This window comes from Rhinoderma darwinii, chromosome 1, assembly GCF_050947455.1.
Source record: "Rhinoderma darwinii isolate aRhiDar2 chromosome 1, aRhiDar2.hap1, whole genome shotgun sequence".
In the NCBI taxonomy this organism is placed as follows: Eukaryota; Metazoa; Chordata; class Amphibia; order Anura; family Rhinodermatidae; genus Rhinoderma; species Rhinoderma darwinii.
In genome coordinates this window covers 531829708-531853683 of record NC_134687.1, presented here as the reverse complement: position 1 = coordinate 531853683, position 23976 = coordinate 531829708, and the positions used below count along the sequence as shown (strand labels likewise).

The window sequence follows — 23976 nt, the reverse complement described above, 5'->3', positions numbered from 1 at the left end:
GCCGTGCACATGGCTACGGTCTTGTGCATGAGGCCAAATGATTTTGCTCTCAGCCTGTATTTGATAACGGTAGTGGTGTTGGGGTCAGAATCATGTAAACCTATCAAATCGCTCAATTGAAGTAGTGGAGAAGGAATGGGGCTCATGTATTTATGTTTGAATAACTTTTTCCACACTTCCATTGAAGCCTTTGTAATTAAATTCACAGGAGCTACGGCCCGATAACAGAAAGCGGCCCGTAATAACTTTTGTGTCAATAAGGTGTCGTTCATTTCTTCCTCAATGGGCAGATATGTTGTAATGCGAGTCTCTATGCCAGTCTCTGATCATGCGTAAGTGGATCGCTTGATAAAAAGTTTTAATATTAGAAAGATTAAGACCTCCCATGTTTTTAGGGCGTGTTAAGGTTCTGAAGGCCAAGCGGTGTCCCTTGTTATGGCCAGATATAGTTAAGCAGTTTACTGTGAACCCTCTGGAAAAAGCTCTGAGGCATGAATATAAGCATTGTCTGGAGCATCTATGTCAAATTCGGGATAATTAACATCTTTATTAGATTACATCTCCCTATCCATGAAATGTACGGGATCTTCCCGTCTATCATTACCCTATCTATACTAGCGATTAGGCGCGTGTAGTTAAGTGAGTGCCAAGAATCAGGTGAGGGCGATTAGCCCTAAGTACTTTATATATTCTCTGACGACTAATTGAATGGAGAATTAGCTTGTGCTAATAAAACCATGTGTTTAGTGCAGGAGATGTTAAGAGCTTCTGATTTGGACGAGTTTATTTTAAAATTAGTGAATGTCTTAAAGCGTTCAAAAACATTGGATAATATTGGGAAGGATTCGTCTGGATTTGTGGTTATTATTAACAGGTAGTCAGCGAAGGCTGCGGTTTGGTATTAACAATTCCGTATGCTGACACCTCAAATCTGAGGGTATTGTCTAATATATTGTATGGCTGGGTTCACACGACCTATTTTCAGGCGTAAACGAGGCGTATTATGCCTCGATTTCCACCTGAAAATATGGCTACAATACGTCGGCAAACATCTGCCCATTCATTTGAATGGGTTTGCCGACGTACTGTGCCGACGACCTGTCATTTACGCGTCGTCGTTTGACAGCTGTCAAACGACGACGCGTAAATTGACTGCCTTGGCAAAGAAGTGCAGGACACTTCTTTGCAACATAATTTGAGCCGTTCTTCATTGAAGTCAATGCCTCTCGTCAGACGCCTTTCATAATGTGAGGAGGAGCTTTTATGTCTGAAACGACGCAGCTGTTTTCTCCTGAAAACAGTCTCTTTTCAGACGTAAAAGCCACTTCTCGTGTGCACATACCCTATCAGTGTCTCTAGTGAGGACAAACAGGAGAGGGGACAGAGGACAACCCTGTCTAGTCTCGTTAGATATTTTGAAACTTGGTGAGAGAGTACCATTGATTCGGATTCGGCCAGAGGGGCAAGTGTATAGCACCATTATCTGTTTAATGGCAAAATCAGGCAGACCAAATTTTTGAAGAACCCTGAACATGTTGTCCCACTCTATCAAACGCTTTTTCTGCGTCTGTAGATAAAAGAAAATACACCTGGCCCTCTTGTCGACCATATTGTATCAGGTGAAGTATCTTCACGGTGTTGTCTCTACCTTCTCTCCGGGTGACCAACCCTACTTGCTCTGGATTCATTAAGTCACGTAATAGTAGTTGTAGTCTATTTGCAAGAAGCTTGGCATACAGCTTCGCATCAAGATTGAGAAGCGATATTGGGCGGTAATTTCCACATAGGGTGCTATCTCTACCCTCTTTAGGAAGGACTGTAATATGCGCTTTTAAAGTTTGTCTAGTGAAGCCTTTGGAAGTGGTTATTAAATTAAAAGTATTAAGCATATGAGGAAGGAGGAGATCTTTAAAGGTTTTGTAGTATACTGGTAGCAAACAGTCCAGTCCCGGACTTTACCCCAGGGGCATACAGACGTAGCCATCTTTAACTTGATTCTGATAACTTGCTGCAGCATGATATCTGTAGCGTCCATGGCCGCAGACCGTCGGGTTTACTCACCCCCCCCCCCCTGACGGCCACAGCCATGGATCTGTGAGCGCTGGCTCGCATCTCCTTCCCAGGAGACGCCAGCGCTCACTTCCGTGTGTCCCGTAGCGTGCAAGTGCACACTCGTGCCCGGCCTTAAAAGGCCGGCACGCGCGCATGGGAATCATCATCATTATCAATTAGCCCATGATTCCCTGGACTATAAGAAGGGGCCTGCTCATTGCCTGAGCATTGTTCGTATTCCCATGTCAGTATTTCAAATGGTCCCTTGGTGTTATCCTGTTCCCGTTGTTTCCCGTGCCCTGGTACCTGTATCCCATGCTGTGTCCTTGTCCCTAAGCCTGTTAGTGTTGGAGTCGTGTCCTACTACACCTGCTGTCATCATCTACCACATCCAGTGTTATCCGCCATGTCTGGCACAACCTGCTGTCATCCGTCACGTTTGGCGTAACCTGCTGCACCCACCTCCATCCCTGCTAAGCCTCGGCCACTGTCTGGACTATTCTGGTACCCTAGTGCGGGACTTTGTATTGGTTGGTTGCTCTATTGCTTGGCCAGCTGCCTCCCCGCTACGGGGGTGAGGCCTAGTGGTTCCACATACCCACAGACTGTGACAGTACGCTCAGGCCATGGACCCCGCTGGTCAACCTGAGACCTTGACGATACAAGCCATGCTGGCAGAGATGCAAGACCATCAGTCACGGCAAGACCATCTCCTCCTGTCGGTGAACGCCATGGCACATCGGCTGGTTGCTCAAGCCACAGTCGTCACCTATTCCTGCTGTTCCACCTGCTACACCTCCTGTCTGTACCAGTGCCGGTCTCCTATGCTTCCAGACTCGACGACCTCGTTATAACTGAAACACGAGGTCCTGCAGGGGATTTCTGAATCCGTGCCAGATCCACTTCAGACTACATGCCAGGGCCTTCTCGTCTGATGAAGCTAGGATCGCATTCATAATCTTTCTCCTTACTGGCAAAGCCCTGGCATGGGCAAATCCTCTGTGGGAACATCAGGGTCAAGTGACTCGGGACTTGCAGTGCTTTTTACGGACTTTCCATTCGATATTTGAAGAACCTGGGAGAGTTTCTTCTGCTGCTGCATCCCTGCTGACTCTACACCAGGGAGACCTCTCCGTGGGTGATTATGCCATTCAGTCTCGTACCCTGGCTGCTGAACTAACCTGGAACAACGAGGCCTAGGTGGCCAAATTCTGGCAGGGACTGTCTTCTGGGATTAAAGACGAGCTGGCCACTCGCGATCTGCCACCTACCCTGGACGATCTCCTCCTACTAGCCACCTGGGTTGACATGATCTGGGAGCGTTCCCAAGAGGTGCTCCAGGAGAGAGGATTTCCTAGGCTGGCTTCTACTTTCCAGCAATCCCTACTGTCCTCTTCAGTCATCCCACCAGAGGAGTTTATGCAGAGGGACCGGGCCAAATTGTCTACCCAGGAGAGACAATGCAGATGCACTTCAGGACTTTATCTGTATTGCAGCCTCGGAGGACATGTTGTGCCTTTGTGTCCTCAGAGGCTAGAGAGACCCCAGTTGCTAGGATTGGTTGGAGAGACAACCCTCCGGGGAGGAATTTTGTTCGGTTGGCAGACAGAAGAATTCTCAGCTGGGGACACTGCTCTAAACTGACTGGGCACGCTGGTGTTCGTAAAAACCGAGAACTGATTGCTCATCATTTCTGGTGGCCCACACTACCTAAAGATTTTGTCTCTTCCTGCACAGTGTGTGCTTCTAACAATGTTGCTCACTCCAAGCCTGCCAGCCTGCTCGAACCTTTGCCTGTACCCAATGTCACCTTGCAGCACATTGCGATGGACTTTGTCACATACCTTCCTCCCTCAGCAGGATGCAACACTGTTTGGGTGGTGGTGGACCGGTTCTCGAAGATGGCATATTTTATCCCGCTGACCGGCCTACCTTCTGCTCCCCGACTGGCGAGTCTCTTCATTCAGCACGTCTTCCTCTTGCATGGCTTGCCCCTTCACATCATGTCTGATCGGGGGGGTTCAATTTACTTCAAAATTCCGGAGAGCCCTCTGTAAACTCCTTGATGTGAGATTGGATTAACCAGATCATGGAAAATTATCTCCGCCACTTCATCGCCATGCAGCATGATAACTGGGTACAGCTTCTTCCATGGGCCGAATTCTTGTATAACAACCACACAAGTGAGTCCACAACTTCCACACCATTCTACATTGTATACAGTCAACATCCTAGGGTCCCTCTTGCTGTGCCGGCTACATCTCGGGTACCCGCTGCTCACTCTGCATTTGGGGACTTTCTCCAAATCTGGCAACAGACCCGGTCCTCTATTTTGCTAGCAGTCGATCGCATGAAGCGAAAAGCGGATATAAAAAGAGAGCCGCCTCCGTATCTTCCAGGTACCATAGTCAGGTTGTCCTCGTGGAATATTTGTTTAAAGGTGCCTTCATACAAGTTTTCTCCCAGGTTCCTCTGACCTTTTCAGATACTACAACAGATAAACCCTGTCTCTTATAAGCTTCGGCTGCCTCCTACCCTCAGAATCCCCGACTCCTTTCATGTATCCCTCCTGAAACCAGTGGTCCTTAACCGCTACAGTAAGACTCCCAGGCCCGCAGTTGCTCCCAGCGGTACATCTGATGTGTTTCAGGTGAGGGAGATCCTGGACTGCAAAAGGGTAGGAGGAAGGACTTTTTATTTGGTGGACTGGGGAGGGTTTGGTCCTGAGGAGAGGTCCTGGGAGCTGGAAGAGAACCTCTGTGCCTCTGCTCTCATTAAGAAGTACCTCTCTCACTCTGGCCCCAAGAAGAGGGGGCATAAGAGTGGGGATATTGTAGCGTCCATGGCCGCGGATTGTCCGGTTTACTCACCCCCGGCAGCCGCAGCCATGGATTTGTGAGCGCTGGCTCGCATCTCCTTCCCAGGAGACACCAGCGCTCACTTCCGTTCTTGTCCGCTATGTCCTGTAGGGTGCGCGCACACGCTCGTGCCCGGCCTTCAAGGGCCAGCGCGCACATGGGAATTATCATCATCAATTTGCCCATGATTCCCTGGACTATAAGAAGGGCCCTGCCCCTTTTCTCATTGCCTGAGCATTCTTAGTATTCCCATGTCAGTCTTGCAAATGGTCCCTTAGTGTTATCCTGTTCCCGTGGTTTCCCATGCCCTGCTACCTGTATCCCGTGCTGTGTCCTTGTTTCTGAGCCTGTTAGGTGTTAGTCATGTCCTACTGCACCTGATGTCATCTGCCACGTCCAGTGGTATCCACCACGTCTGGTGCAACCTGCTGTCATCTGCCACGTCTGGTGTAACCTGCTGCACCCACCTCCATCCATGCTAAGCCTCGGTCACTGTCTGGACTATTCAGGTACCCTAGAGGGGGACTTTGTATTGATTGAGTGCTCTGTTGCTTGGCCAGCTGCCTCCTCGCTACGGCGGTGCGGCCTAGTGGGTCCACATACCCACAGACCGTGACAATATCACACAACAAAAGCCATTGAAAAGTCATTGAAAAAGCCAAGATAAGAGATCTAGTTATTGTTTACTTAATGCATTAAAAGTCAAGGTAAATTAGGCTACATCTGTATTTGTTAGTGCCTTCTCTAGTTCTAATATTGAAAATGGACGAGACTGAGACTCTTTCTGGATGCTATTGAGAGTAGGCAAATGAAGATCATTTAAAAAGTCCTGTATCAACATTTCTTTGTGAACAGAGGTCTCACCTGAATCCTGATTTTTAAGGTTATATTGGGATTCATAGTATTGTTTAAATTGGACTGCAATATCCGTAGTTTCGTTAGTAAAACCCCTTAGTCTGACCTGATAGATTTTATGTGCAATTGTTCCCTTCTTTTTTTTCACTAGAAGAGCCATAATCTTGGACTCTCTATTACCATGCACATACATAGCATGTTGAGCGTACAAGTAAGCCTTGGTAGCCTTAAGGTTCAATATTTGTTTTAAAGTATAGCTAAACGTTTGTCAAACTTCTGACATGTCATAGAGACATTGTAGAAAATATTCCACAGCACTCGTTTTTATTAGATTCTTTCCACTTCAATTTTGAGAAAGAGATGCAAATTCCATGTCCAGAAATCCCATCCAGACAGATAACTAGTGTACAAAACTTGAGGACAGCATCAATATAGCAAAAATATAATCTGCTCGGCTTTTTCCAGAAATAAATGTATCGTGTACGGACAATAGAAAGTCTATGAGCCCGTAATCCGATACATCGGCTTTCCGGAAAAAGCTGAACAGACACTAAGTAGCTGAGAGCTCACACGAGCGATTCAGCTGATTCGTTCTAGCGATTTGGGAGTCTCAGTGCTCGGACCCCCACCATTCCAAACTTCTGACATGTCACTATGACATGTCAGAAGTTTGTCAAACGTTTAGCTCCACTTTAACTATTCCCTCAGTATGGTCAGATCAGCCAGAACCTTCGTCCGGGATTTTTTATGTTGACCTTCAAGTTGCAATATCTTGTTCAAAATATCATCTACTTCTCTGCTATTCAATTTCTTTACCCTTGACCCTAATGAAATAAGTTCTCCCCGTATAACCGCCTTGTGCGCCTCCCATATTGTCGCAACGGATATTTCAGAGTCAACATTTTCCTCAAAATAGCTAACAATTGAGCTGGCTATACGTTTTTTTATGACCATCTAATTTCAAGAGTGTATCATTAAGTCTCCCAATTGTATGACTTTTTTTGGTAGAGATGTAATACCAAATGACATAGTGACCGGCGCATGATGAGAAACTACAATCTGTCCTATGGACACAATTGTAACGAGGAAAATGAGATGCCTGAACAAACAAATAATCTATCCTCTTATAGGACTTATGGGGAGCCGAATAATAAGTGTCCTCTCTTCCTGACAGAAAAAAAAGGATCTCCAGACGTCCCTAAAAAGCATATCTGAAAATGTTCTATGTAGGGCTCTCGGACCTCCTGTAGGACTGTTGTGAATGACCTTTAGAAGAATCTAAGAATGGTTCCAAAATCACCTCCCATAATACATATCCCAGACTGGAAGAGTTTTAATTGTGCCATAGTGTCTTTGATCCAAGATATTTGTTGGGTATAGGGCGTATATATGCCTACAATTGTGACTAGTGTACCCTCTGAGGCCTTTTAAAAATAGTAACCTCCCTTCTGGATCAGATAGTTGTGAAATCAAAGTGAACGGAATGGATTTCTTAATTGCAATAGATACGCCTCTTTTTCGATGTGAGGTGTTGTGATTGATATCATGTTGAAAAATAAGAATAGGAAGCGATGGGGTTTTCCCAAGTCTCTCCACTATTTAGGTATCGTCTGGATGGAAATCCAATTAGGTTGAAAGCCTCTTACGGCTGGTCTTGTCTTTAGCTGGTGTACGAGAAACATTCTGAAGTGGATCCTGGAGAGGCGCAACATCTTTAATCTGAAGCCATGATAAAAGGGTATTGTGGATCAAGTCCAATTTCCTCATATAGGGGTACGAAATTATCTGGTCTTCTGATTTACTTTCAATGAGCAGTTTAGTGAAAATGAAATCCCAAAAGGAAATAACCGGCAGTATAGCATATTTTTGGTCCTCAGTGCATCTGTAAGAGGCTTCAGCTGTCTGCATTTATTCATAGTAACAGGAGAGATTTCTTGAACTATAAGGATGCGATTGCCATCATATGAAAACTCTGGCGTTTCTCTGGCTTTCTTGAGTACTATATCTCGTTGAATGGAATTCATATTGCGACATCTGATATCTCGAGGAGGCTCTCCGTCTTTTGGCTTTGGTCTTAGTGCCCGATGAGCCCGTTCTATGGCCAAGGTGTCCGCATTGTCAGCAGGCAATAACGCTTTCAATATCTCACAAGTAGTTCCCATAATATCAGGAAGAGCAATAGACTCTGGAATACCACGCAAACGCAGATTGTTTCTTCTTCCTCTGTTATCTTGGTCTTCCACGTATGATAATTTGTTTAAGTGAGCCTGGCAGTTTCCAAAGGCGGATTTGGTGGATTTTCCAAACCGTATCAAAGATGTTTGAGTCTCTTCCAATTGTTCCACTCTGCTTTGAATTTGTCACATTTTATGCTTAATGTCCAGCAATTCCTTCAAAACTGGTTTTAGTGCATTTTCAATGATTTTTTGCATAGTATTTTGTGAAAGATGTATTGAAGAAGTAGCTCCTCTTGAACACTCTTCTCCTGAACTTTCACCTGAGGAATCCATTTAATCTGTTTGGAAAGGTTGAATAGACGCAGCTTTAATGGAATCCCTTTTTGGAGACGGCGACCCTTTTTTGAGAAATTTATCAGTGTCTGAGTGCGCTTTTTTTCTTCTGTTTTGGCGTACCACAACGGTCTTGTTTGTTTCCCTTCACCATGGTTAGATTGAGTCAAATCACAGCTATCAGTCGTAAAAGCTACGTCCTCACTCCCTCTAATTCACTATATTCTAATGGGGCCATAAAATCCACCATCCAGGGAGAAGAGAATTTATTTTCGTAGTGTTGTGTCCAATGATCTAGGTGACAAGCAGATATGACCTCGATCAAGGGGTCAGCAATGAAATGGAGCGTCCTTTAGAGCGTTGGGATGGTTATGACGCACCAGATCTCACTCTCCCCAATCCAGGCCGCTGCTCAGTAATATACTAAGGCTTCAATGTCTGACTCGCCCTCGTATTCTCCGAGGTAGAAGAAATCAGGAGTAAGAGAGGTGTCGGGACGTGGGTTACTTCCCAACAATCCGAAGCGGTAGGAGGCAAGTAAGTCATATGCGACCTTTCAAGCGATCTCGGAAATTTAAGCGGTGGCTCATGCCTGAATGCCCAATCGACTCTCGTCAGCAGTTCTCATAGAGTTACGTGAGGAAGAAGAGTCGGAGTACCGCCAAGTTATCTAGCCAGTGCACTCACCGGTAAGTTGAAGCATCCGGAGGAGGGCAGGCAAGCTGGAGAGAGCAATTAGGCCGGGCGGGGGACCTCGATGACAGAGCCTCCTCGCTTCGTCAGTCAAAAAGACTGGGATATGCAGCAATAATCCTTTGGGAGTGATCCCTTTCGATCAAAAGTCAATTTCCTTGCAGAATAAGCTTGTGAAAAGTGTAGATCGTTGTGGATTTTAACCAATTATCCCTATTTCTCATGGAGCTCTCTGTTCATGCGTCCATCTCGTTGACCGTGCTCGCCATGCCCCGAATATTCCCTTTTAACCACTCATCATAGCTGGGAAGGGTTCATGTCATGCACTTCTCTGCAGCCATGGCTCCTCATAGCATCCAATCTGATTCCAATACTCTGCATGTGATAGTTACAATGATTAGCTACTGATCTGTGAAGAAGGATGTTTTACAGTTTTGATTACTTTTGTATTCTGTTATTTTTTGCTATGAATTTGAATATATGTTTACTGGATAATTAATTGTATTGTTGTTTTATTCCACCAGTGTTGGTAAGGTCCCACTGGCAAAGGCGTTTGACCTCCTTGCCTATCTTAAAAATGAAATGGACACTGCCCCCATTACACAGGCACTTCATCAAGTCCGAATCATCCAGAGTCTTCTAGCTAAACAGGATTTTAGTTATCCAGCATCACAATTAGAGGTGCGTGTAAACTTTATTATTTTTTTTTCCCTTTTACTGTTATGTTTTCTCCCACCATCACATACTTTGATAAACTAAGGTGTACCTTCCCTTCAGGTAAAGTTATAAAATCATATAATACAGCAGTAATATCCGATCACATGGTGTCCTGCTGCTCAGGCGTCCAGGTATTAGATGCAACCTGGCAGCAAGTGTTTCATTCCCCTGCAACTCCCACACTGGGGAAAAAAATGCATTACATGGTGCCCATTTAAATTAATGTGCTGTTTGTGTAATACACGATGTGCCAAGTCCTCCAGAGAGCGAGAGAGAGATGCTCTTTACAGCAGCTTTTCGCTTCAGCTACTTAATGTAGGTTTCTAATGATTGACTCTCCACTATTAACTCAAAATAAACCAGACAGCATTTTAAGGCCTAGTTCACACAGCGTATTTTGCAGGCAGAAAAAAATCTGTAATTTTGAGGCATATTTTGACCTGCCTGCGCTTTTTTGCTGTGGCATATTTCACCCGCGGCCTTTGAGAAACACGGTCAAAAAAACGCTGCGTCCTGAAGGTCAATGGGAGGTCAGAGGCGTAACTTCGGCAAGAAAGGAGATGCCATTTTCTTCCCTGTTAGCAGCTAAATGCCGCCCAGGGAAAGAAACGCCTACGCCTCCCATTGAAATCAATAGGAGGCAGTTTCCGCATAAAAATCAGCACCAAAATACTCTGTGAACTGGGCCTAAATGCTACTAAAACAGTAGGTATGCTTTAATAGATACACTACAATGATAGAAACAGAAATTATTAATGTCGTTCATTTCTATGATATTCTATGATACTTGTATTTACTATGCTTATTTTATTTGGATAGATTTTTGTCTTCTAAATCTGACCCGTGGAGTAAAGGGCTGATGATATTTTTTTATTTTGCTAAATCATAATAATATTATGTGTTTCTCTATTCCTTATTGATTTCAAATATTGTTTTGTTTTTCAATATGTACAGCTAAATTAACGGACTTGTATGTTATATTGTAGACACGTGTCTTTGACCTTTTAAGTCACCAAATTAATGAGCAGCAGTGGACCGATGACGGAAAATTGTCTGAACAGAAACTAAGATCATTACTATTGGATTTAGCATGTGTGCATCACGATATTAACTGCATTCACAGTGCTACTGAGCTGTTTAATAACTGGCGGAACAATGGAACACGGTAAGATTTCTAGTCTACTGTATGCAAATATGCCACAAAATGACTGCTTTTCTACAGAGCTCACAATATGATTAAATTGCTAAATAGGATTGATTCCCTGCAGAACATGTAGCGGAAACGGAACATGACACAATGGGAATGGGTTGGCGGTATGTTTGCTATGGACAATAAAAGAAAGTTACTTTAGAACATACCGTGGGAGGTTAGAACAATGAGTTGGGGATTCCAGTAAGAAGTCAAACAGAGGTCAGTAATGGAGGCATAGTACCATGGAGTAGATGTGAGTGTAGTCGAAACAAGTCAGGTGTCGGGTAACGGAGGTCAAACAGGTTAAGGATGCAGTACTAAGGAGAATCCAAAGAGTAGTCCGGTAAGCTGGGTCACAACTGTTCACGTAAACCACAAAACCAAAACAAGGTACAAGCACCTATAAATGGCAGTCAGGCAAATATAGAGCTCATTTGCTGCAGCGGGCGGGAGGAAGAAGCGACTATGGTAGAGTGGGGATGGGTAAGAGTCAACTGGTTTGTGAGACTTCATAGCCCTTTTGTTTTTTTCCATATTTGTGGGATCAGACTTCTTTATGAGAAGGAGCTACTGTAAATATTTAGCTTGTAAAGATCCGTAAACGTTCTGATTTTGATATTAAACACAAATGTGCAATCCCTTAGTTTAAAAATAGAATAAAATAGAGTAAAAAAAAAATATTTCTCCAAGGTAAAATATTTTGTCTGTTTTGGGGAAGGTAACATTATTATGTCAGAAGTCCCATGAACACTTCCTCACACATAAGAAAATTAGTGTTTTATAAAATAGGAAATATTTAAAGAAGGATGTAAAGAATGAAAGAAATGTTATATACATTCCTTCATGGGGTTTTCCTTACCTTACACTTTTTAAGTCTGACCCCTTGAAACTCCAACGATCAGCAACTCCCAGGGTCACTGTCCCCTGTAATCTTTATCCACGCACAGTGGCACATGATGCGGATCGTTGGCTGGACCAGGTATTGCAGTTCAGTCCCATTCTCTTTAAAGGATGCACATCCGCTGAAATATGAAAAAGTCAAGGTGTAAAGGTTTTTGTCTGCTAGATTTTTACAAGGTTGTTTGTTTTAAGGAGCTTTCAGGAGCCCCTGCAGACTGACAAATAGGCAAAGTGATTATTATCTGTTTTTTATTTCATTCATTTCTAGGTTCAGATTGTAACTTTAAAAGCGTGATGTAAGGCTCTTTTCACACTGGCTTCATGCTGTTTTCAGATCCTGACCAATCCTAACGCATCCCATTAACTAATAATGGCATCTGTTAGGTTTCCATTGGAGTTCCGATATTTATGATGACAAAAATAGTGCTGCACACTACATTTATATAAATACAGAATGCATGCTAAGGTTTTTGTCATATTTTAGAATCTTATGTAAATTATTCAAATGTTAGGAGTCAGACAAAATCGATCAATAGCTTAAAGAGGACCTATCACCCGCTGTACCCCCTGATTCCTGCACAGTTTTTCTTTTTCTGGGCTCTCCCGTTGATGAAATATGGCCCCCTATTGTGTCGGTGACCTATATTCTAATTCCCTGTAGTTAGCCAACAAGGTGTGAACAACACTGTCTCTCCCGAGGTATAGCTAGCTTCACAGCCTCTGACACTGTCCAGTCAGCGTGAGGCAGCTTAAGACCCACTCTAAAGTGCAGGGTGGTCTCGCGAAATAAGGTTGCTGTGGCGAGATCACACGGTGCCTGGCCAGTCTGAAGTTGCCTTGTTCTGATTGGACATCGTCAGAGGCTGTGAAGCTAGCTCCACCATGGGAGAATCCGTGTTGTTCACAGGTGTCCATGCATATGGTATTGCAGCTCCGCTCCATTGAAGTGATTGGGGCTGAGCTGCAATACCACACACAACCTGAGGACAGATGTGGGGACATTGTGTCTGCTCTTGTGGCCGGTGTGAAAACTGGTACATGGTAATAAATGTCTGATAGATGCAGGACCCAGGACTGGGACCCGCACCTATCGCCGGAACATCACCTGACCCCTGTCCTGCCTTATGAGGTGTAGAATGAATGGAGAAGTGACCATGCAGCTTTCTCCATTCACTTTTATAAGCGTTACGGAAACAGCCGAGCCTGCCTGTTTCCGTAACTCACATAGAACAGAGTGGAGAGAGCCGCGTTCATGAGCTGGGACCTGCATCTGTCAGACATTTATGAAATATTCCAGTTTTCACACTGGCCACTAGAGCAGACAAAATATCACCACATCTGTCCCCAGGTTGTGTGTGGTATTGCAGCTAAACCTCAAGCAATTCAACGTAGCTGAGCTGCAATACCAGACACAGCCCATGAGCAGGTGTCGCAGGGTTTCTGGAAGAAAGCAGCCATGTTTTTCTAGTCCTGGACAATCCTTCTCTCAAAGAAAGAATAAATTGTTATTTCTATTTATATCTGATGCTGTGGACTGTAAACATAAGGCTTTGTATTTGTTTTCATCACAGACTGTTCATCTTATATTCTACAATCTCAAATGCAGTGATCATGTTTGTCTCTTTAGTCTCCCGACAGCTGTCAAGAAAGTTGTATTTAAAGTCGGAGCCCACACAGATAATGGATGGGAGTATCTGTACAGTATGTATTCTGCATCACTGTCTGAAGCAGAAAAGATCAAAATGCTGGAAGGACTTGCCAGCACAGACAATGGCAAAAAATTACAGTGGTATGTATTTTACTAATGCCTTCATGTATATTTTCATAGTAATAAATATAGTCATGTTTATTTTGAATCACCTGTATTTATATGTATGTGTGTGTATATATATATATATATATATATATATATATATATATATATATATATAATGCGAAAAAGAATAAAGCAGCACAGCGACAGCAGTGGGTGCAGGCCTCCTAGGTTGAGGCTAGGAACCCTTGTTAATGAAATCCCAAAAGAATGAAGAGGCAGCACTCCAAGGAAATTGGTGAAAAAAAGTGGTGTGTTCATTCACCCCAGGCAGGCTATGGAGTGCTGCCTCTTCATTTTGGATTTTATTTAAATAATAAGTTTTTATTGAAGAGTTTTTCAGAGAACAAGAAGCTATCACATAAATAAGACATTAGCAGTTAAAAGAAAATAAATAAAACAGGGAACACTTAGGCCTCATGCCCACTTCAATTTTTTCCTTCAGGGTGCTATCCGTTTTTCACTGATAACACCCTGAGCCCATTCATTTTAATGGGCCCATGCACACTTCCGTTATTTTGACGGATCTGTTGTTCTGTTCCATCAAAAGTAGAGCATGTCCTACTTTGGTCGGTGACTCCGTGACCGTGGGGTCCATAGAAATCAATGGGTCCGTCAAAAAAATAGATGGCACACGGAAAGCTTCCGTGTGCCGTCCGTTTTTGACGGATCCGTTGCTCTAGCAATGGCAGGGCTTGCTAAAGTTCACAGACTGGGACATGTGACAAGTTCAAATAAAGTTCAATACCTTCCATTTTTTTTAACGGAAATACGTAAGCCAATCTGAAGCACTACGTCCGTTTGAAACTAAAACATGGAACGGACATGGATACCATAATGGACAGACGGATCCGTGAGAAACGGCCGTGAAAATAGTGATGGAAGTGTGCATGAGGCCTTAATAATGTTTATTTTATTTACTTTTTAGATTTTATAATATTTTCAACTTTATCCTTAGCTGTAGATCACATTAATCTATATTTCTTATTTTTAAAAGTTGTCATTATTTTTATTATATTTTATTTGTAAAATGTGAACAGTAGGGGGCACATTATCTTTTAGTTTTTTACTCGTTTTATTGAAAATAATTGTACAACAAAATATTGTTTCGTAAAAAAGAGCAGGGGATGAAATAAATAAAAAATAAAAAAAGAGCAGCTTGAAGATAAATAAATAGACCACTACGAGTTGGGTAAGACGCATAAAGTGACTCTTGTTTGGGTCAGTTCATACAGAGTTATTTGGCGCTGATTTTGACACGGAAGCCGCATCTGAATCAGCACCAAAAAATGTCTGAAATTGCCCCCCCCATTGACTTCAATGGGAGGCAGACGCATTTTTTCCCGCTTTTGTTTTCGGCCGCTCTAGGGAATAAGATGCGGTATATCCTTTCTTGCCACTGCGCTAGTTTCTGAGCATTTTTCACTGCGTTTTTTGCTTGCGGCCCTTGCATTAACTTCAGTGGCCATGGGCGAAAAACTAAGGAATTCTGAGGCAGATTTTTTTTCTGCCTGCAAAAAACTCTGTGTGAGCAGGGCCAAAGAGTATCAATTGGACTTCATTACATTTCTATAGTGTAAATATTTCCCCTGTTAAGCACAATGAAGACCAGATGTTATGCAATTTGTAGGATATTAATGATGTCATCTTTCAAGTTGTTGTCTTCATCCCAAGGAATGTCTTATAGTGCAGAAAGCTTTTATATGCAGCACTGTTGTATCATTAATACTGCAAGGTTAATTATACTCTGTGTAGTCCCTTCCTTTAAAATTTTAATTGATACTTGTAGCATGGTTAAAAAAAAAATAATAATTATAATAATTTCTCTTGTGTTTTTTCTTTTTTGTTTTTTTAATCAAATTTTTTTTATTGCCTACCTCTGTTCAAGGGTGTACATAATGTAGAGGCTGCTATGGGACCCATTGGGGGGAGTGGGCCTAAGCCCATTGTACAATCATTGTAACCTTTTGTAACTGGAGACAATTTCCTGTATTATAAAGGGGTATCATACGAGCCAATGTCCAAGTTATAGCTCGCTCATTTATTTGTATTTGTGTTAACAAATTTATGACTTCCTGTGCCTATTTTGATAAATCTGTCACTACATTCATCACTGCCATTACCGTTCTCACTGGCTAAAATGATGCCACTTTTTCAATGTCAGAGTCTGTGCGGAGTAGGTACAACTTTTTTTTTTATTTCTGATTGATACTTTTCTCCTTATTACTGCCCATAGGGAGAAAGTGTCAATCCGGGTCCGGAGGGCAGGGGAGGGTGAATATGTTTATGCTGCCCTGTCTGATTTCACATATTCACCCTCCCCTGCCCTCCGGACCCGGATTGACACTTTCTCCCTATGGGCAGTAATAAGGAGAAAAGTATCAATCAGAAATAAATAAAAAAATCTGAAATTAGAATGGACTTAAATAATAGGGAGTTGCATCCTATCCCTTTCCATAATATGCTTTAAGTGGCCGATTCACTTCCCTGCAGCCAGAGGCAATAAGCAGTCTATAGACCGAACTAAAAAACTATATTTGTCGACCTGCTGTAAGGACATCTCTGTGAGTTTCACTGTGACTTCCATTCTCCATGTTCAGATTTCTCCTCCAGCTAATAAAAGCACTTTATCAAATCACTAAATCTAAATCCCTATTATTTCAGCCTATGTACAGATGTAGCAGAACAGAATCTGCCATCGATTCTGCGTCCCAAAATATTTATTTGAGTAAATATCATGCGAGTTATATAATAGACTTTTTTATTGATAGACAATGACGTTGTAGAATACACTTTGCCTCTAAATGTATAAACTATGTATTAGATGATTTTATTACTTTATCGTATAACTCCATGTAACTTGTCCTGTACGCCAGGTTGATGTCAGCCAGTCTTCATGGAGAAGGTATAAGATCACAGGACTTTCCCATCGTTATCCATTTTATTAGTAAGAACGTTCCTGGGTTTCTGCTGGCTTGGAATTTTGTAAAGCAAAACTGGGATGAAATTACTCAGAAGTAAGTATGAATGAGTCTGTTGCAAAGATTGTATCTAAATAGTTGCTGCATAATTGTAATGATACATTATATTATGGCATTCCTCATAGCAGAGGGTAGACCCACAGTGGTCCATTCATTGAACTGTGCCAGCTGTACAGGACATATAAAGGCCTTGCAGACATGTTGATTAGTCCGGCTGAAGTTAACGTTCCTGGATATCGATAGCCAGGGGTCAAGTAACTCGTTTTTATGGCAGAGACTTGTTTATAAACCAGACAAAATTACAGTGTTATTCCCACCTTAGACATTTATGGCATATCCACGGGATACACTATAAATGTCTGATGTGCGTCTCAGCTTTGGAACCCGAATCTATTTCGTGGGTCTGTTGTATCCGTGACTCCCATAGGAATCAATGGACAAAGCCGCACGGCCCCTCTTTATTCATTCCCCACCTTGATGCGGCCGCGTCACTATGCGGGATAGGGCTAAGGTGACCGTTCCTGATTTATAGGTGCGGATCCTAGAACTGGGACACACATCTATCAGACATTTATGGCATATCCCGTGGTAACAACCCTTTAATCTAACTGTTCTACCAACTAAGAATAGCCATAGACACACCGGTCACAGAGAAAGCTACATCAATCTGTCAGTCCTTTTCATGGGAAGAGATACTTTAACAACCTTCTATTCTTGGTCCATTTGATGGTAACATTTTTTGTTACTCTAATAAAATGTTCTCTAAGTGTGTAAAAAAATAATAATAATAATAATAAAAAGCCCTAATTTATCAGCTTTATAATGCATATAGACGCTTCTTAGATATATAACACCATTCTACCATATATTTTTCAGTTATTCTAGTTCATGGTTTTTCCTTCTTGGTCACCTTTTAAGATTTTCCAATAATGTGAAATGATTTTCTTATTAGATTCCTTCCTGGCTCGTTCCCCATACAGTCCATTGTGACCAAGACTACTACTCACTTCGGCACAGAGGTTTACTTAAATGAGGTTAGTTCTTTAACTTTAAATACTTTTCTCTAAGGGCGATTTCAGGCATTGTATGAGAATTTACTGTTGCTCTTGGATTATATGTTTAATAAAAAATGTATATCTATCATTGAGGGATCCTGAAGGAAGGTAGTATAAATGAGCAAATAGAGCTGGAAGAAGATAGTTTATTCCTATTCCTGATATTTGGAGACACTGTTCAAAATATGTATTCACTCCCATCGATGCCGGAACCTAATTATTCAGTGATACGTTGCTCATCCTTTATATTTCTCTATTCCTAGGAACATTTGCCATTCAGCAGGGTGACAAGCACTATGGGAACTGTAATGTTAGCCATCTATATCTATTGGAGAACAGAGAGAGAACAAAAAGATTGTATCTATTGTATTGAATGGAATAGATTTTTTTTTTTTTATCAACCGCTCTGATTTTTGTTATTTTAGTTAGAAATGTTGATATTGTTTGTGTTTTCATGCTGTCCACTCAATAAGCTCTCCTTTGGCAACTCCCTCATGGCCATTCGACAAACACACTCAATAAGGCTATTTCGCTAGCAATCTCTACCACAAGAAAATTTCCTTTGGTGAGATTGCACTGTCAGTTACTACTTTGAGAATCTCTTTAACCAATGCTAGATTGTGATCTGACTGTTCTCGATGTACACTCTGGTCCAAAATTATAATTTTTTTAGGCACTGCCAAATGTTTCCTGAATGTTATTTTAACATCAAGGAATGGGCAAACTTAGGTGGTTTCCTTGTACCTGGAAGGCCCCCCTCTGAGCAGTTGAAGACATTTGGGTCAATGAAGACATTGACCCAAATTTTTACTAAGCCTTTATCAACAGTTTTTCGCATGAACTGCAACAAAAAAAGTTGCAAACACGAAATGCGACAGACTTGCGACTTGTCATTCAGCAAAAGTACCAAGAAAAGTGGGCGTGGTCTCCAAGAAGACGTATTTTAGGGCACATTTACTAAGTAAATGCAATGAAAAAAGTTGCATATTTCTGTATTAAATTTATGCCTGCTCATAGCAGGTGTAGCTTTGATTTTCTGCCAGCTTGACATGTGAAAATGCAGCAAATTGGAACAAATCACTTACACTATCTCTTCCGTATAGATTGGCGTAAAAATCAGTCTTTGTAAATGTGAGCCATTGCGTTAAATGAAATAAATATTTTTGTTGCCAGGGATATTCGATATTACCACATAAACATTCTGGGCCAATGGAAATACTTTATCATCCTAGCCACCAGAGTTACTGGGTATAAACCACTATGCTACTCTAGATCTTCCGTAATTTTTCAGAAATGCTGTCACTAGCCAACTCTATGTAAACATTTTTTAAGTAGTACACCCCGTGTTGGTCGGGTGGTGTATACCACGCTTCTTTTGGGATTTTTGTATGTTGAACCTTTGTATGTACTTGTTTAACATGACTTGTCCCAAAAATCCATTGTCCCAGGATATACCAGCGACGTATCTCACTGTATAGGCACACAGTGGGATACGTCCCGTACTCCCTGGTCAGAGCACTACATGAAGCGCTTTACCTGGGGAAGCTGCTGACATCACAGCATCGGCAATGCTGTAGATTCAGGTTCTGGAGGAGCCCCTGACGTCACTGTCCATATACAGACAGTGATGTCAGGAACTTTGAGATGTCCGAATACCCGGCCAGAGCGTTGGCAAAGCTCTGGGCAGGGATTCCACACCTGGAGGAGTCCCTGATGTCATATATGGACAGTGATGTCCGGGGCTACTACTGTCCCGGGCCAGAGCGTAAACGAAGCTCTTGTCGGGGACTTCGTAGTTGAAAGTCCCTGACATCACTGTCCATTTATGGACAGTGATATTAGGGGCTTCCCCAGGCCTGCAATCCCAGGCCGAGCGCTGTCTGATGCTCTTCCCAGGGACTTCTGGCCCTGGAGAAACTCCCGAAATATAGGTGTAACGTATACCTCTGACGGATGCCGTACAGTGGCATCCGTCACACATAGGCTCCCATGTTAAAAAAAAAATAAAAATGTACTGCGTGTATACATTTTTTTTTTTGAGGGACACGTCGGGATAGAATAGTGCAGTCTACTATGTTATTTCATCTGCCCAAAAAGAGGTATATGGACGTATACCAGCTCGACGGGCCAAAAAGACACTCTTTTGGCCTCTGTCAGGCTAACGGAGCCCTGTGGACACGTGTAGTGTGTACGTCCAGAGTTTTCCTGACACACATGCTAAACGTAGGCCTAAAAGGCAATGTGAATCAGGCCTTAAGCTATTAAAAATTACTTTTAAATGCTGCTGGTTTTTTAGGCTTACACTATTGTTGGACATTTGATACATTCATATGTTTTCTTTTTTTTTTATTATAGGTGATCAGTTTCTTCAATTCTACAAAAGGCAAAAGCAGAGAAATGTGGTGCGTGAAAGAGGCCATTGAAGCCATCAAACTGAACATCCAGTGGATTAACAAAAACCATGACAACCTTGCCTGGCTTTAGTTCACCCAGAAAAATGTGTGTCGGGTGACGCGCTTACAGGCCATTAAAGCACAGACCGTATCACGCATTTTGCAATATTGTGTGGACTACTGGAGGGTTCTTGATAGCTCAGGGTAAAAACAAAAAAAAAATCTTTTAGTATGAATGACTGCTCGTATGGAGGGAGACTGTATTTATTACACAGTTTTGACTATCACAAGGTTGCTACCCTGTACCACATTGTGCCAAGAGTGGCTTCCATGGTAAAGGAATGTCTATGACCACTGTGCTTAACCAACCAGTTAAAAAGTTGGCTTGGAAGTTCTATGGGGTGTGTGTCAACAGCACAACTTCTGTGGGAATGGGGATTTCTAGACTCTGTACATAATGAATACAGCCATATTCACAATGGAGAATGGGATTTGTTACTTATAGGACAGTAACTTATATTATTGTTTGTTATATTTTAACACTGGATAAACTTTTGTTTAGAAAATACTAATAATACGTTGTCTAGCTGCCTTCCCCCCCTCAGGTTTTGCATTTAGCTTGTGAAAAAAATGTAAGGCTGTAATGATGATCTTTTTTTTTTTTTTTATACAGAGTGGTCATATAAGTTGGCAGATAAAAATGTACAATAGAGAATGTGAAATTCTCAGACTAGTAGTAGACAATAGAAATGACTGTCTGCTGAGATGCATTATGTTTTATACCAGGCTTGTGTCCTCTGACTTTGCACTCTCTTGACCTGACATAATGTACATGATAATTGAATAAGTCCCCACTACTTGTATGATATCACTCACTATGGAAGAAGTGCTGCAATATGTAACAAGGTCAACGAAGGGAAAATCTCTACAAACCTGTTTATTAATAAATAACCTTTCAAATAGCAATATGGCAGCTTTTATTTTATTTGAAATGTGGGTTGCGCTATTTCATTCATCATTGGATAGTTCGATACTCGCTATAGCCAGCACAGGTCAGGAGCAGCCTCCACTAAGTAACCTATGGGCTTTGTGTCTATTGTTTTGTCTGTTCTAGCACGCAAGTCCTCATTCACATGTGTGGAACAGTTTTAATGCCATATAACTCATACTGTCAGATCAACTCTTCCCAATGGAACCCTAATGAGTCCATTTTTACTTGCTTTTGTGTTTGCAGTCCTTATTGCCATGCTGTTTCTAAACCATTGCCAACTGCAATGGCAGGGATTTATTAGGACTGGTGTTTCATATGCCAATCTTAATAGAAAGAATGTTGAAGTAAGATGCGACACATTTATAAGGAGGCAAATACCTCTTAATAAATGTGTCACATCTTTCGTCCAGCAGTGTGCCATCCATTCCCCCCCAAATGGCCATAAAATAAACACTTGCTTCACCGTTCCTCTTCTCCCCCCTGGTTCCCCTCAGGCTCCCTCAGCAGGCCGTGCGTCTCATACAACATCCTAATCCGTGTCATGGCCAACGTCATTAGTTCTGCGTCACAAACATTTTGATGCTGCCCGCCATCAGTACATTCTACTAGCCGTGTCATGCTGACGGTACCCGAAGGGGAGAAAAAGGAGCGGTGAAGTAAGCATTACGTTTTTTTTTTTTTTTAATTATTGTTTCACTTTTTTATTTTTTTATTTCACGGTCGGGATGGTTAGGCAAGTAGCCCTTTAGAGGGGGTGAAAGGTATGGGGTTTAGCACGGGCCTTTATCATGCTACACCCCACAGAGTGAAATATACACGAGCTAGGAGGAGGTAAAAATTTTAATTATAAATTGCGCCAGATTATAATTTTCCCCCTTTGCGAAGCCACGCATCTTTCCGTAAAAGTGGCGAGGGCAGCGTTAATGGCTGAATTGTGACTTTTGGACCCTTTTGCCACTTTTTAACTCCAGAAACTGGTGTAGTAAAGCTCTTATCAAAGTATTAAGACAGCATTATAAAAACTCTGTAAAATCGCTGCAAACCCGGGTACTTCGTTACATTTTTAACGCCTGTCACTGCAGTTCCTGCTAGTTCAGTATTTGTATGTTGTAGGGTGGACTGATGCAGAGATTATATACCGTATCTATATTCACGTTTCAATGTCAATATAAAATTCAGTGACATTTGATTTGCTATGGCTTCCTCTGTTCTTTGTGGGCTCATCACTGAGGGCCCCTCTTTCTGGAGATCAGGCGGAGTTCCAGCAGTCAGACCCACACCATTCAAACTTTAATAAAACACCATATCAGTTCATAGTGGGAAAACATTTTTAACAGTCAGGAATTCTAAATAATATTATTCCTTACCTGTCACATAAAAGAATCCATTTCATATCCAGAACTTCCTGTGTTCTACAATACTTTGTAGAGTCTGTTTACAGAACAGAATATAACGTCTTGAAAGCTATATTTCTACATTGGATGCATATGGTGTATTAGTCTGGCACACAAACAAGTAGAGATCACATAAAGTCGTTTTACGATGCATTTAATGTGATCATGGTGCTGCTTGTACACCATTTGCAGAGCAGGTGTCTTTACCCCTGGGTGCCGCACACATCTGCTTTCTAGAGTGATTTTCTGGTGCCACTTATTTTTTGTTTAAAATATTAATGAACCTGTTCAAATAAATGAATAAAATGGCAGTGCGCCATTTACATTTGTGGTTCCTTAGTGCTGATGAGGAGTCATCATATTACTGTGTGTTTCTCTTGTGACGGTCCTCACTAAGTGAAGTCATGAGGCATAACATTGTAAGTAGTTACCGTATTTACACTTACTCAATTGACCACTTCCTTGGAGTTCTAGATATAAAAGATTGGCTCGGTGAACTACTTTGCAGGTAAATAATCCTACTTCTAAATATTAGACTCTTCTATGTGGCAGATATTTTTAAGATGGTTATATTTATCAGATGCTATAAAGGGTTCTTCTGGATATATAGTGCCACCGATCTAAGATCCAGAATACTACTATACATCTGATGTTCTCCTATTCCTACTAGCTGTACTAATGATATTGAGTGACGCAGGGCTGAATTACCTCCAAGGGAACATAGGCATATATTAAATATAAAAATGTGGGAATTGAATACTTACGCAAAGAATCTATTTCAGTCGAAATTTATTTAATAAGATTGACTTCAAAAGTAGAATATCATAATGTACATAACGTAACATCCAACAGTACAGAATTACTCCAGAATTAGAGATTTCGCTGCGGAAAAAACGCACCATTTCCTGTGTTTTTTTTACTGCAGAAAATGGTGTGTTTTTCTCAATGTTGGGACATGGGCGACATCTCTTCTGAAAAACGCAGCAATTCAGTCCACTTTCCGGGGCAGGAATTGACATGCTGCGGTACGAAAAATATGCACAGCAGGTAAATTTCTGGTTGGAATTTTTACGCAGCGCGTGGATGATATTTGTTAAATCTCACCCACTTTTCTGCTACTGTATACTGCTGTGTATTTTCCATCTGCAAGTCCGGACGGAAAATACGCAGCAATTCCGTTACGTGTGGACAAGCCCTTAAACTCAGAAGCAGCCAATTATCCAGAATTTTGCAACAGAAACCTGAAAAAAAAAATTGGAATATAAAAACATAAGTTATGGAACAAGATTCTTCAATCCTGCATTCATCCTGTCACATGATGGCTTCATCTAAGAACATTTTGAGTGGCATGTTCAAGAAGTGATGAGAATGGCAGTCAGGAGACTGTTCTAATTTAGCTCTAGATTCCAGACACAATACACAGAATCATAGAATCACTGTCCTTTTGTATGTAAGGGCTTGTGTACACGTCCCTATTACTGCTGCATACAACCTCCGCGTTGTACGGAGCCATGATACTGCACCCTTACAAGCGAATGGGCCCTTACTGCACCTCCTGTATGCTTCCTATTT

General features: G+C 41.9%; 1 protein-coding gene across 1 annotated transcript in view; it reads left to right on the top strand.

Annotated features, from left to right (window-relative positions):
- The window catches only part of LNPEP (leucyl and cystinyl aminopeptidase), a 129608-nt gene extending 108623 nt beyond the window's left edge, over positions 1 to 20985 (top strand). The window contains exons 13-18 of the mRNA XM_075837093.1: positions 9493 to 9649; positions 10672 to 10850; positions 13405 to 13566; positions 16467 to 16607; positions 17524 to 17605; positions 19982 to 20985. Coding sequence (XP_075693208.1) covers positions 9493 to 9649; positions 10672 to 10850; positions 13405 to 13566; positions 16467 to 16607; positions 17524 to 17605; positions 19982 to 20110 — 850 coding nt within the window. The 3' untranslated portion in view covers positions 20111 to 20985. The remainder of the gene's footprint in view (positions 1 to 9492; positions 9650 to 10671; positions 10851 to 13404; positions 13567 to 16466; positions 16608 to 17523; positions 17606 to 19981) is intronic.
- Positions 20986 to 23976: the final 2991 nt, after the last annotated feature.